Source organism: Macrotis lagotis, chromosome 4 (genome assembly GCF_037893015.1).
Source record: "Macrotis lagotis isolate mMagLag1 chromosome 4, bilby.v1.9.chrom.fasta, whole genome shotgun sequence".
Taxonomy (NCBI): Eukaryota; Metazoa; Chordata; class Mammalia; order Peramelemorphia; family Peramelidae; genus Macrotis; species Macrotis lagotis.
The window spans coordinates 261,510,996-261,526,129 of record NC_133661.1 but is presented as its reverse complement, the minus strand read 5'-3'; the positions used below and the strand labels follow the sequence as shown (position 1 = coordinate 261,526,129).

At 35.6% G+C, this 15,134-nt stretch overlaps 1 protein-coding gene across 1 annotated transcript in view; it reads left to right on the top strand.

Moving 5' to 3' along the window:
* The first annotated feature begins 5,139 nt into the window (after nucleotides 1–5,139).
* The window catches only part of LOC141522454 (potassium channel, subfamily K, member 16-like), a 31,623-nt gene continuing 21,628 nt past the window's right edge, over nucleotides 5,140–15,134 (top strand). The window contains exons 1-2 of the mRNA XM_074235914.1: nucleotides 5,140–5,567; nucleotides 12,995–13,109. Coding sequence (XP_074092015.1) covers nucleotides 5,373–5,567; nucleotides 12,995–13,109 — 310 coding nt within the window. The 5' untranslated portion in view covers nucleotides 5,140–5,372. The remainder of the gene's footprint in view (nucleotides 5,568–12,994; nucleotides 13,110–15,134) is intronic.

Genomic DNA, 15,134 nt, shown 5'->3' with positions numbered 1-15,134 from the left:
AGAAAGAGCCAGAAAGAGAAATCCCATTCAAAGCAACTTCAGATAATATAAAATATCTGGTAGTCTACCTGTCAAGGTAGACTCTGAAACTTTTTGAAAGAAAATTACAAAACACTTCTCATGTAAATAAAATCAGACTTAAATAACTGGGAAAATATAAAGTGCTCAGGAGTGGCTAGGTGGTGTAGTGGATAAAGCACCAGCCCTGTAGTCAGGAGTACCTGGGTTCAAATCCGATCTCAGACACTTAATAATTACCTAGCTGTGTGACCTTGGGCAAGCCACTTAACCCCGTTTGCCTTGCAAAAACCTAAATATATATAAAGTGCTCATGGATAGGCCAAACAAATATAATAAAAATGTCAATTCTACCAAAATTAAACTTCTTGTTTAGTACCCTACCAATCAAAATTCCAAAAAAGTTACTTTAATGAGTTAGAAAAAATTCTAAGCAAATTCATATGGAGAAAGAAAAGTTGAGAATCTCCAGGGACTTAATGAAAAAAAAAAGTTCAAAAGAAGGTGGTTTAGCCCTACCAGATCTAAAATTATATTATAAAACATTAGTCATCAAAACTGTCTGGTAAGGACTAAAAAATAGAGTGATGGATCAGTGGAATAGACTAGGTGCAATAGCAGGAAATGTTTATAGTAATCTGCTCTTTGATAAACCCATAGTTCAGCTATTGGGATAAAAACTGTTAGGAAAATTGGAAGTTAGTATAGAAGAAACTTGGATTAGACCAACAATTCACATGCTGTACCAAGATAAGATGAAAATGGATACAGGATCTGTGTATAATAAACAATATTATAAGCAAACTAGGAGAACAAGGAATAGTTTACCTGTCAGATCTTTGGAAAGGGAAGCAATTTTTTTAAAGTTTTTTGCAAGGCAAACGGGGTTAAGTGGCTTGCTCAAGGACACACAGCTAGGTAATTATTAAGTGTCTGAGGCTGGATTTGAACTCAGGTACTTCTAACTCCAGGATTGGTGCTCTATCCATTGTGCCACCTAGCTGCCCCGGGAAGCAATTTTTGACCAAGGAAGAGATGGAGAACATCATTAAAAATACACTAGATACTTTTTGATTACATTAAATTAAAAAGCTTTTGCACAGACAAAATCACTGTAACTGAGATAAAAAAATGTAGTAAATTGGGAAACAATTTTTACAACTAGTGTTTCTGATAAAGGACTCATCTCTAAAATATACAGAGAACTGAGTCAAATTTTCAAAAAAAGGTCATTCCCCAATTGACAAATGGTCAAAGGATATGCAAAGGCAATTTACAGATGAGGAAATCAAAGTAATCCATAGTCATATGAAAAATTGATCCAAATCATTACTTATTGGAGAAATGCAAATTAAAGCATCTCTGAGGTACCACCTCATACCTCTCAGACTGGCCAATATGATCAGAAAGGACAATGATCAATGCTGGAAGGGATGTGGGAAATCTGGGAGACTATTACATTGTTGGTGGAGATGTGAACTCATCCAACCTTTCTGGAGAGCAATTTGGAATTATGCCCAAAAGGCAACAAAAATATACATACCCTTTGATCCAGTAATACCACTACTGGGTCTGTAGCCCGAAGAGACTATGAAAAAGAGTAAAAATATCACCTGTACAAAAAATATTCATAGCAGCCCTGTTTGTGGTGGCAAAGAATTGGAAATCAAGTAAATGTCCATCAATTGGGGAATGGCTTAGCAAACTGTGGTATATGTATGTCATAGAACATATTGTTCTATTAGAAACCAGAAGAGATGGGAATTCAGGGAAGCCTGAAGGGATTTGTATGAACTGATGCTGAGCAAGATGAGCAGATCCAGAAAAACATTGTACACCCTAAGAGCAACATGGGGGTGATGATCAACCTTGATGGATTTGATCATTTCGTCAGTGCAACAATCAGGGACAGTTTTGAGCTTTCTGTGATGGACAATATCATCTGTATCCAGAGAAAGAATTGTAGAGCTTGAACAAAGACCAAATACTATTACCTTTAATTTTTTAAAAATGTTATCTTATTATGTAATTCTGCTATATCACATACTATATGTTTCTTCCTTAAGGATATGATTTCTCTCTCATCACATTCTACTGCGACCAGTGCATACTATGGGAATTCTCTAAAGTCTATCATACTGCCTCCTGTGGGGAGTGGGGGGAGGGAAGTAAGATTGGGGGAAAAATTGTACAACTCAAAATAAATAAAGACTTTCTAAAATTAAAAAAATGACAACGGGCACAGCTGTACCCTTTACTTGGGCAGGGACAGGAGGAGAGTAAGTAGAACAGATCCAAGGCTGAATAAAAGTCATAAAATTAATATGTAAATTTTTTTAAAGGTTTTTGCAAGGCAGTGGGGTTAAGTGGCTTTCCCAAGGCCTCACAGCTAGGCAATTATTAAGTGTCTGAGGCCAGATTTGAACTCAGCTACTCCTGACTCCAGGGCAGGTGCTCTATCCACTGCGCCACCTAGCCACCCCACATGTAATTATTTTTAAAGATTTTATTTGAGTTTTACAATTTTTCTCCCAATCTTACTACCCTCCCCCCACCTCCCACCCCCATGGAAAGCAATCTGTCAGTCTTTATTTTGTTTCCATGTTGTACATTGATCCAAATTGAGTGTGATGAGAGAGAAACCATATGCTTAAGGAAGAAACAAAAAATATAAGAGATAACAAGATCAGACAATAAGATATCTGGTTTTTTTTTCTAAATTAAAGGGAATAGTCCTTGAACTTTGTTCAAACTCCATGGCTCTTTATCTAGATACGGATGGTATTCTTCATTGCAGACAGCCCAAAATTGTCCTTGATTGTTGCACTGATGTAATGAGCAAGTCCATCAAGGTTGAACATCACCCCCAACCACATGTAAATTTTTGATGACTATAAAGTTTTTGTATATAAAAATTCTGGCTAAAATCAGCAATATGTCCTGGAAGTGTTTTGGGGAGGATCTTTTTGTTTTGTTTTGTTTTTTGCAAGGCAATGGGCTTAAGTGATTTACCCAAGGTCCCACAGTTAGATGTTTATTAAGTGTCTGAAGCCAAATTTGAACTCAGTTCCTCCTGTCTCCAGGGCCAGTCTCTATCCACTGCACCACCTAGCTGCCCCAACCGGGAAGTATTGAAATTCAAGGTCTGCAAGTTATAAGATGCCAGGATATGGGATCTTTTTTTTAACATCTCGAATACCCAATATAAAAAAAAATAATGCTTTTTCTTTAAATAGAATGAGGAAGGCTACAACTAGGTTCAGTAGTGATGAATAATAGCTGAAGTTTAATTATTCAATTAATCTATACCTAGATGCTTATATTTTAAAGATGACATTTTGCAAAAAAAAGCATGATTTCACAGATGAGGAAAAGGGGAAATGGCTAAAGAATATAGTGTAGATACAAATGAAATTCATTGAACAAGGCATGTTCAGATATTGAAGTGAGGGAAGGTATGATACATACAAATGTATTCCATGATCCTATATGAATACTGACAGCAAGGATGTTTAAGGATGAACTAAGAGTGGCAAAGAATTTTAAGTGTAACAAAACAGGATTCTTAAGGTATAGTAGATAGTGTGTTTGTGTGTGTGTGTGTGTGTGTGTGTGTGTGTGTGTGTGTGTTTGTGTGGTGTGGAGGCTAGAAGAGATGATCAGTATAGACAGCTCTCTCAGTTGAACAGGAGGCTGATAATGCATGATTGAGAGAAAACAGTTATTCAACTCTTGATTTTCTTTTTTTCTCTCTATGATCTTTGACCTACAAAGGATAGTTGAAAAATGGTCAATGGGAAGTGGAGATCTAAAAGGTATAGGGAGAAAGGTAGTACCTAGTTGTCCTTGATGAGAGGACATCCTATCAGACAAGAGACAGGGAAATGTCACTCTGTTTTTTAAAAAGGTAAGAGAATGGAATATGAGAACTAAGTCCAGTGATCTTGACTTCAGTTCCTAGAACATATTAAAAAGGATGATTCGTGAACACCTAGAAAAGAAAGCACTGATCACAAGGAACCAAGCAAGGCTTAGTCAAGTACAGATCTTATCAGTCTAAGCTTAACACCTTTACTGAAAAAGTTACTGGACCAATGAGAAATCCCAAAGTTTGAGTTTACCTATATTTTCACAAAGAACTAACAAAATCTTTCCTGTCATTTTTGTGGAGAAATTTGAGCTAAATAAGAGCATTGTTGATTAGATTCAAAACTGAGTGATGGTCAGTACCAAAGAGGAGTTTTTCATTATTCATTGACAACTTGGAAGATGGTCTCTGGTGTATCCCAAGGATCTAATCCCAAATCCTTTACAATTTAGCACTTATACCATTATTTTAGAAGAGTAGAAATATCAAACTCACTTGATTTGAATATACCAGATGACAGAATAAAGATCCAAAAAGTTCTCTTTAAGCTCTGCTAGACTATTGGATTGAATTTAATTAGATAAATCTGAATAAGAATAAAAGTGAAATTTTATACTTGGGTTTGAAAAGAACTTTACAAGTACAAGACAAGGGTAGGGGAAGAGTTGAGGATTTCAAACTTAATTATAAAGTGACACGATAAATCAAAAATAGCTTATGTAATCCTCTATTACATTAGAGTCTTTTCTAGATACAGTCTAAATAATTTCTTGCTTTCCAGTTAATTTTGGACAAATATATAAAGAAGATTAATTTCATTATATTAGAGAAATGGGGCATACACACCCAGAAAGAATTTTCTAACTGTAGAGTTAAAAAGTTCCCCGTTTTATTGTCAAATTCATATTTGGTGAAAATTTTTATGGTCACCAAGGCTTTTTCCTCCTCCCCCCCCCCCACAGTGGAATTAATTCTATAGAAATGAGAGTCAAAAATTAAGCCCCTGGCTAGCTGGCTTCAATCACTATCTAAGTTCAAAAACAAAATAATAGCCTTGTCTCTTATACAAAAAAATCAACATGGAAAGTGCCCCAAGAACAACCACTATATTCATGTCCTCCAGTCTCTATCAAGTCTATGCCACTAGTTTATGTGAACTAGTTTATGGCCTAGTGCCAAGTTCCCTCCCTGACTTTTACCCTGACTGACTTGCCAGGGGAACTGAGAAATTCAATATTTCACAGAGAGAAGGAAGTCCCTAGTCGGGAAGAGTTCAAGTTTTCCTTTTCCATTAAAATTATGTGTAGTCTTTGTATATTTGTGTAAAAGTTAAACTTCAAGACAGAAAGTCATTTAGATTCTGTATCTAGGAAGGTCTTTCCTCTTGGGCCTTTTTTTAAAGGTTGGGAAAGGAAACAGTTTTACATTTAAGAGATTTGAGATTTTTTGTTCCTGATTCTCACTGGAACCAGCTCTGTAGAAAACTATGAATGACTCTAAAATCCAAATCTGCTTACTGGTGGTTAGTTATTTTACCTACTTAATAATGGGATCTTTGATATTTCAAGCCCTAGAAAATCAATTTGAGAGAGATCTGAAAACATCAGTATCTGAAATGAAAGCTGCTTTCCTGAATAAACTTGGTGATCTAACACCAGAAGATGTTGAACAATTTGTGAAGGTAAGAAGCAACAATGGTTTTACAACTCATTTTGGAGAGAGGAGGTGATGGTAGTAATTAGTAGTGGTAGGAGTAGAAGTAGAGGTAGAGGTAGAAGTAGAAGTAGTAGTAGTAGTAGTAGTAGTAGTAGTAGTAATAATAGTAGTAGTAGTAGTAGTAGTAGTAGTAGTAGTAGTAGTAGTAGTAGTAGTAGTAATGTAGTCATAGTTGTTGTAGTAGGTGGGGAGGAGATTAGACTAGATGATCCTCGAAATCTCTTCCATCTTTATGTCTATAATGATGACAGAGATAAAATTGTAGGAGAGACAAATTGTAGTACAGACTTTCACTGGTATAGCAACTTAGTTCACTTCTGCCTGGTCCCATCATCTAGGACATTCTGAAAGGAAAGGAGATTTAAGGGTACCATGGAACTAGAATCTGCCTGTTTGGTTTCTGAGATGATATAGCAAAATATTCTGGACACACTATTTTAACATTGCTATTCTCTTTTTGTAGTCCCTTTTTATGTGCCCCAAATATCACTCTTGAGTTCAGTATTCTAGAATATGCAATTTTTAGTTTGTTGGAAATACTCTTTGAATTGTCTGTTTACTATCTAAATCAAACTGCATCATCTTTGTGGTGATTTTGTTAACATATAGCACCTGCTTATTATAGGAAGAGGGCAAGGTTCAAATGAAAATCATTCTAATTTCAAGTCATCTATACCAGACTTCTCTCCAAACAGGAGAAAAGACATAAATCTAGAATACTGGAAAGGAGAAAAGGTTCTGGTAGGTAGAGAACCTTTGGATAATGGAAAAGGATGATCAAGGGAGATAGGAACAAAGATGGGACTTTAAGAGTCAGTCTCATTTAATAATGAATAATTTAATGCATTCATCAACCCCAAGGAATGTTAATTTCCTCACAATAAGAATGGAGGAAGATGAGCTATAACTATGACATAGAGTGTCACAAGATCAAAATATATGAATGAATCCATGTGATATAGTTGAAAGAGAACTGGATTTAGAAAACCTAGAGATTAGTTCTTTGCCCTTCAATTAAAATAAATCAATCTTTCTAAAACTGTTTCCTCATCTGTAAAATGGACTTAATGCATATACTACTCTACAGCAGAAAGTTATTTGTAAGTAAAATGTTTTGAAACCTCAGAGTACTACAGAAATGTGAGTGGTGAGGTTGTGTCATTTGCTGTTGTAACCTAATCAATAAACAAAGGAAGAATTGTCATGTTTCCAGACTTAGTCATTTGTAAAATATTCTTAACAGCTAACTAAATATAATTATTCTGTAACGCATATAAATATTAAAGGATCATGTTTTCCTTTACAAACAAGATTTCTAAGACATTCCACAATTTATATTAAACGAATATTAAGCCTATCAAATACAGTTAAAGGAAAGAAGACAGAAAACAAGAGGTAGCGCAGTTGATAGAACACCTGACCTGGAATCAGGAAAAACTGAGTTCAAATTTTGACCTCAGACAACTATTTAGTTGTGTAGCCCTAGGCAAGTTACCTAACTTCTATTTGCCTCATTTTTCTCATCTATACAATGGGAATAATAAGAGTACCTCCCTCCTGCTGTTATTATGAGGATCAATTGAAATAATAATTATGAATACATAACTCATTGTCTGGCACATAATAAGTAATATATAAATATTATATTGTATTAATTATGATTATTTTTTTAACTAGGCCAGTGATTTAATAAATATAGGGAGCTTCCAGGGAGTTACTTCTTTTGTATATCCATATCAATATCTTCCCTGCAGCTTATATTTTTTTGAATTCCTTGGGGCCCTGAGAGGTTAAGTGATTTAACCTAGCTGAAGGTCATATAGACAGGATGTATCAAAGGTGGGGCTTAAACCAAGTATTCCTGACTCCAAGGTCAGCTCTCAAATCACTATGTTTCCTTTGATTAAATTTGTCTACACAAATAGAGCTCAAGCTATCATAAATTGTTTTCTTCTGCCAACAGACCAGATGGGAAGTATAAATCAAAAGAGAGAACTTAATTAGGACAGATTAGCAGTATAAACAGTAGAGGGAAATCAAGAAATAAAATTATTCCCACCTCAAAGAATACATGAAGGTGTAAGGTGAGAAAAACACTTATTGTCTTAGACAATAAAGGACTTCATTGTGTTTTATTGATTCCCCCCCTCTTCCAAGATAATATATATATATATAATATGTATATATACATATTATATATATATAATCTGTCATTGGTTGTAGTAGCAGTTATGATCAATGATGATCTATGATCTATGTTATGATCTATGATCACTTCCTATAATCTGTTGCCTTGACTTGTTTTTCCTTAAAGGTGATATTATTGATCTTTCATGAGATAGCTCTGGTCAAGATGTCTGAAAGATAATTAGTATTTTCATCTCTTTTATTATTCAGGCATCTCCCTACCTGGGTCAGCCTATTCTGTCTTAGTAAAAAGTCTCCATCCAACCTTCCAGGAGTGAATTCCATTCAACTTCTGTTATGCCTCTGGCAGCAAGTGATCAAGACATCCAAGTTAGCTTGTATATGCCTTAATGAGGGGGAAAGGTGGATTGACCTTTGGAAGTGACTTATATGTATTTCTCTGTGAATATGTTCCACATCTGTCCATGTAGTAGAAATGCACAGATGCATTTATTCCTCAAATAACCTATCTAGTGACATCCCTCAGACACTAGAGTATCTTCAAAGTTGAACTTCTGTCATCACTGAATTTGAGAATTCAGGACTTATTTGATGGTCCCTGCCATCACAATCATCTGTCTTTCACACAGGTAACACGGATTGGTAGAATATTTAGATATTTAGTTCCAGATTTATGTGTGCTCAAGGTATAGACTTTCATATATATATATATATATATATATATATATATATATATATATATACACACATATATATTATATATATATGATTTTGCCACCCTACATAATATACATTTACATGTATACACACATGCACATATATATGTTTATATATACATATATATGATTTTATATTTTATCAGTAATTTGAATTAACTAGATTTGATCCCAATACATGCTAAAATTCTAGAGATATTTTCTAGGATTGGAAAAATCAGAGTCAGGGTTTCTGCCTTATCAATGATACCCAGGACTTCCCTAAAGATCTCCAGAAACATTATGACACAACACAGATTCAGATAGTCCTTCTCACTCAGCTCACAGAGATCTTGGAACATTTCCTATCTTAGCATAGGCAGTAGACATTTTTACTTTAAAGTATTTATTATAAAACAACTGGCCTAAAAGTGTCACTTGGCAACTACCATCGAACACTGTAGGATATAGATGCATTTAGTAAAAAAATACTTGGCAAAGACCAATTAAAAAACCAGACCAACCTAAAAATGCCATTCATATTTGATTTCCAATTGCAAATTGAAAACAGACATCATAAAGAAGATCAGTTATCCAATCAACTAATACTCAGTTAATTAGGATTTATTAACCACCTACTTTGTGCTAGTAAATCCTGGGCTTACAAAGTAAGTTTTTTTTTTTAAAGCACTTCCAATTTGTTCCCAGACAGGGAGAGTACAGGCCACTATGTACATGCAAAAATATATAGGACAAATTGGGAGTAATCTCAGAGGAAGTCATTAAATTTATGGAGGACTAGGAAAAGCTTTTTGCAGAAAGTGAAAGTTTAACTGAGATTTGGAGGGAGCCAGGGAAGTTAGGAAGCTGTGATGAGAGGAGAGAGAGAGAACTTTCTAGGCAGGAGAGACAACAATTAGAAGTTCTAAGAGTCAGTAAATAGAATGTTATACACAAGCAACAGAATGAAAGGCAGTCATACTGGATTAGAATATATGGAGGGGAGTAGGCTTGGTTCTTAAATTCTCTTAAAGTCCTTCATAACTTGGTCTAGCATCCTTAAACCTTACTCCCTGTTTTTTCTTAAAATTCCAACTAAAATCCTGTCTTGTACAGGAAACCTTTCCCAGCTCCTTTTAATTCTAGTTCCTTCACTTGCTTAAGTAAATCATTTTTAATACTATAGCTTTCTTGTACATATTGCTTGCTTATTATTTTCTTTAGGGCCTGTCTTTTCCCTCTTTTTTATCCTCATCACTTAATAGAGTGCCTGGAATATAGTTGGTACTCAAAAAATTTATTGACTGACTGACAGAAGAGGGCAAGTATGAAAGATATTACAAAGATGAGAATGACAGGACTAGACTACTGATTGAATTTGAAACAGAAATAAAAGAGGAGATTGAAGCCAATCGCATCTGGGTGTTATGAGATAAGGAACAAGGGGAAAAGATCTCTGTGATTTTTCTTTTAGCCACTATTTCTCTATAATATAAACTTTATAAATTATACTTAGGTCCCAGTACCTAAATCAGTGCTAAATATGGGAGGTAAGAGAGAAAATAATCAAGAATGACATGTAAATTGTGAGGTTGGGTAACTGGGCCTTTGATCGGGACCCAGAAATGGGAGACTGGAGATTGGGAGAGAAGTTAGGGATAGACATGAATATCTGAGAGTCATATGCATAGAAATGAGTATTAAAGTCATGGCAGCTAAAGAGATTGGCAAGTGAAATAATATAGAAGATGAGAAGGCAGACCTAGACTGAGCCTTGGGGAACCCCATGATTGGCAGGTCTAAGCCAGAAGAATATACCACAAAGGAGGCAGAAAAAGAGCATATACATAAGAGGAGAGTCAGGTGAGGACAATGTCATGAAAAGCTAGTGAGAAGAGAGAAACCAGGGGAAGAGAGTGATCCACAGTATCACAGTTGGATGTAGGTTTAAAAAATGATGAGAACTTAGGAAAGGTGATTAGATTTGATAATTAAGAGTTTGTATTTGGTGAGGTCAGAAACCAAACTGCTAAGAGTTAAGAGTGAGAGGAAAGGAAGTGAAGGCACCTATTTTAGACAGCTTTCTAAGGAGTTTAGTCACAAAAAGGAGAAATATAAGACAATGGCTGGTGGGGTTGGGTGGATCAACTGAAGGGTTTTAAAGATGAAGAAGAGTTGTAGTCAACAGAGAAGCAACCACCACAGTGGAAGTGATTGAACATTAGTGAGAGAAGGTGGTTAATAGAGGGGACAGTCTGCTGGCAAAGACAGACTAGAATGGAATCACTTATACATGTAGATCTTGGCACCTAAATCATTCTGAAGTTATAATTTTCAAGAAAAACTATCTTTGGGAACATAAGTGGGTTGGGCACCATTACAGAAATCCAAGACAAATGTTGCAAGCTCACCTTCATTCTTGCCAAAGGGAAGCTCTAGGATAATTGACGGGGCTATTGTTTGTTTCTAGAAACATGATGAAAATTAATTTTCTCACTCTAACCCAAGTATCAGACATGTAAGGAGTTGTGATGAGACACAAGCAAAGCATTAAAATATTGTCTTGACCAAGTATGTTTTGATCAATAGGAGGGTATTGTTGGGGATCTGGCTCACAGATTCCAAAATAGCTCTGGACACTGCTATGTGGGGAAGACACCACATAGCCCAAATACTTTATTCACAAAACAGAAGATTTCTGGCTGCACAGATGGAAATGTAACCTAGCAGACAGTTCCAACAATTACAAACATAGCAGAAAAAACATCTTGGTAGAGAAAACCTGACAGATGACTTTGCCAGAACACCTGAAGATCTAAGTATTTGCGTGTATGAGGAACAGAAAGTGGTAGGGTTAGAGGAAAAAAAATTCCAGCTGTAACATAGTCCTGGGGATTGAGTTGGCTTGGGTACATGCATTCTTTCATGTGTGTGTTTCTTGGCTGCATAAGTTTCCTGGATGCATGTGTTCCCACTTCCATGTGAGTTCCCTAGGTTTATTTCCTCTCTCACACATGTTCTCTGGTTCTGTATGTTTCTTTTCATATTCTTTTTTTCCCCACTAGTGGCATAAGAATCTTTGGCAAAGATGTACCTCTATGGGAAGAGTGGGGGTTACCATGGTTATTTACTCAACTATTCTGTTGTAATTAAATTGCTTTGTATTAGAAACATTGATTAGAGGGGTGGCCTATGAGGGTGATTAGGGAGAGGATGAGCTACAAATTTAAAATGTTATACCAGAAGCTAACAACATGAACTGAACTTTGATAGCTGAGAATTTCATAAGACTCTTTTATTTTTAGTTTCAGGTTTTTCAGCTTTCAGGGCAATCTAATTCTAAATACAGGGCAGCTAGATAGAGCAGTAAGTGGATAGAGTGCCAGACCTGGAGAAAGGAAAATTTGAATTCAAATCTCATTTCAGACACTAACTGTGTGACCTTGAGCAAGTTACTTAACTTGTCTCAGTTTCCTCATCTGTAAAATGAGTTAGAGAAGGGAAGGCAAACCATTCCAGTATCTTTGCCAAGAAAATCCCAAATGGAGTCACAAATAGTTGAACATGATTGAACAATAACAGTCCTAAATAATGATCAGAGTAAAGCACTTATGGTAGTCCCAGCAGGATGCAAATATTATTATGTCTGGGCTTTTTTGAAAATGATTTCCATTCCTTTGACTGACTTTAAATTAATTTTGCAAATAAAATAGACCTACCAACGTGTTGGTTATCCCACAAAATCTATACATATCCTTTTTACAAGCTTTTAATAAAAGCCTATTCATACATCTTGTTTTTCTCATTGCCATGCTCTTCTCTGATTCACAGTTCCTACAAAGGCCATCTTCTTGGAGGTGGATAAGATTGCTAGCTTTTTATTTCAACTTTTAATTACCTTCAATCCATTTTCCCAGAACATATTTTAAGATTTCAATTTGACCCCTCATTAAAAAAGAGGTTTCAATTTTTCCATTATTGCTATAAAGTATAAAAATTGCAACAAGAAATTACTTTTATTTACATAGTGCTTTAAAGTTTCACAAATAAGTCTTCACATAAAGGGTGGTAGTTGGCTCAGTGAATAGAGTGCCAGGTCTAGAATTAGGAAGATTCATCTTCTTGAGTTCACACCCACCCTCACACACTTCCTAACTGTGTGAGCCTGGGCAAATCATTTAAACCTATTTGTCTCAGTTTCCTCTTCTGTAAAATAAATTGGAGAAGGAAATGACAAACCACTCCAGGATCTTTGCCAAGAAAACCCCAAATGGAGTCATGAAGAGTCAGACATGATTAAAACAACTGAACAATAACAACAACAACAACTCCACACAAAACCCTGTGAAGGTCAGTAATATGATTATTATCCCCATTTGACAAATAAGGAAATTCACATTCGGAGGAAGTAAGTGATTTGGGTTATGGGATTTGAATTCAGTCCCCTTGTTCTAAATTCAGGCTCCTATTCATTATGTCCACAATTCCCATAAAAATCACAAATAGACATTAATTTAAAGACTGTCTTTAAAAATTTTTTTACTTACAGAATTTAACTCATGCAGTCCGAAATGGAATATCACCCCTGGGAAATGTAACGGACAGGAACAATTGGGATTTTAGCAACTCTTTTTTCTTTGTGGGATCTACTGTTTCCACAATAGGTAAGTATTATACTTATTTTTCAACCATTCTTCTGAAATATTCCCCAGGACCAAAGTTTGGAGCTATAAATGACCTTATGCATATGGTCCAAACTTCTTACTTTATAAAACAAGAAACTCATGTGAAGTTAATTACCCAAGGTCACTATGATAATAATTGGCAGAGGCTTAATTTGATTCCAAATTATCTATCTTAAAATTTAGTGTTCTTACATGGGAATACTATTTATTTATCTTTACCCTAGCAAGAATAGATTTTTCAAAAAAAGTTGAACAGAAATATTAATTTTTTTCTAGTGACTATAGTGACATAATTCATATAACCTGTAAGATGCCATCAAAAAAATTGTTCAAAGCCATTCCCCAAATGACAAATGATCAAAGGATATGCAAAGACAATTTACAGATGAGGAAAGTAAAGCAGTCATAGTCATATGAAAAATTTCTCTAAATCATTACTTATGAGAGAAATGCAAATTGAAGCATATCTGAGGTACCACCTCACACCTCTCAGACTGGCCAATATGACCAGAAAGGACAATGATCATTGTTGGAAGGGTTGTGGGAAATCTGGGACACTAATACATTGCTGGTGGTGCTGTGAACTCATCCAACCTTTCTGGAGAGCAGTCTGGAACAAAGCCCAAAAGGTAACAAAAATGTACATACCCATTGATCCAGCAATACCACCACTGGATCTATACCCTGAAGAGATGATGAAAAAGGGTAGAAATATCACTTGTACAAAAATATTCATAGCAGTCCTGTTTGTGGTGGCAAAGAATTGCAAATCAAGTAAATATTCATCAATTGGGGAATGGCTTAACAAACTATAGCATATGTTTTTCATGGAACACTATTGCTCTATTAGTAACCAGGAGGGATGGGATTTCAGGGAAGCCTGGAGGGATTTGCATGAACTGATTCTGAGTGATATGAGCAGAACCAGAATAACATTGTATACTCTAACAGCAATGTGGGGGTGGGTGATGATCAACCCTGATGGACTTGATCATTCCATCAGGGACAGTTTTGGGCTATCTGTGACGGAGAGTACCATCTGTATCCAGAGAAAGAATTGTGGAGTTTGATCAAATACCAAAGACTATTACCTTCAATTTAGGGGAAAAAAACCCCGTTATCTTATTGTGTAACTTTGCTATCTCTTATACTTTATTTTTCTTCCTTAAGGATATGATTTCTCTCATCACATTAAATTTGGATCTCTATACCATGGAAACAATGTAAAGACTAACAGATTGCCTTCTGTGGGGGGTGGGGGAGGGAAGCAAGATTGGGGGTAAATTGTAAAACAAAATAAATAAAATCTTTGGAAAAAATAATTGTTTGAGGGGCAGCTAGGTGTTGAAGTGGATAGAGCACTGGCCCTGGCATCACCTAGCTGTGTGACCTTGGGCAAGTCACTTAACCCCATTGCCTTGCCAAAAAAAAACCCACAATAGGGGCAGCTAGGTGGCGTAGTGGATAAAGCACTGGCCTTGGAGTCAGGAGTACCTGGGTTCAAATCTGGTCTCAGATACTTAATAATTACCTAGCTGTGTGGCCTTGGGCAAGCCACTTAACCCCATTGCTTTGCAAAAAAAAAAAAACCTAACCCCCCCACAATAATAATTTCTTGAGTCCATTGAGAAACTATTATCAATAACAATGATAATAATAATAATAACTGGGAAATGGAATGATATCTGAACAAAATTTAAATTCCCCAAATGACAAATCAAGCATTTTACTCACTAATATATATTTCATGAAAACAATTACTTGCATCTAATTCCTTGAGACAGGTAATAGCATTTTTTTATTGTGGATATGTAATTTCATCACTGAGGAAGAACTTCCAGTATGAAGTCTGCTCACCTCTACTTTTAGTCTTAGAGAGTTACTTGGAGGGCACTTAAAAATTGAGTGACTTGTGCATGGACACATAATTAGTATTTATTAGGGGCAGATCTTCAACTCAGGTCATTCTGACATCAGTCCTAGAATTTTGGTTTAACAAAAGAT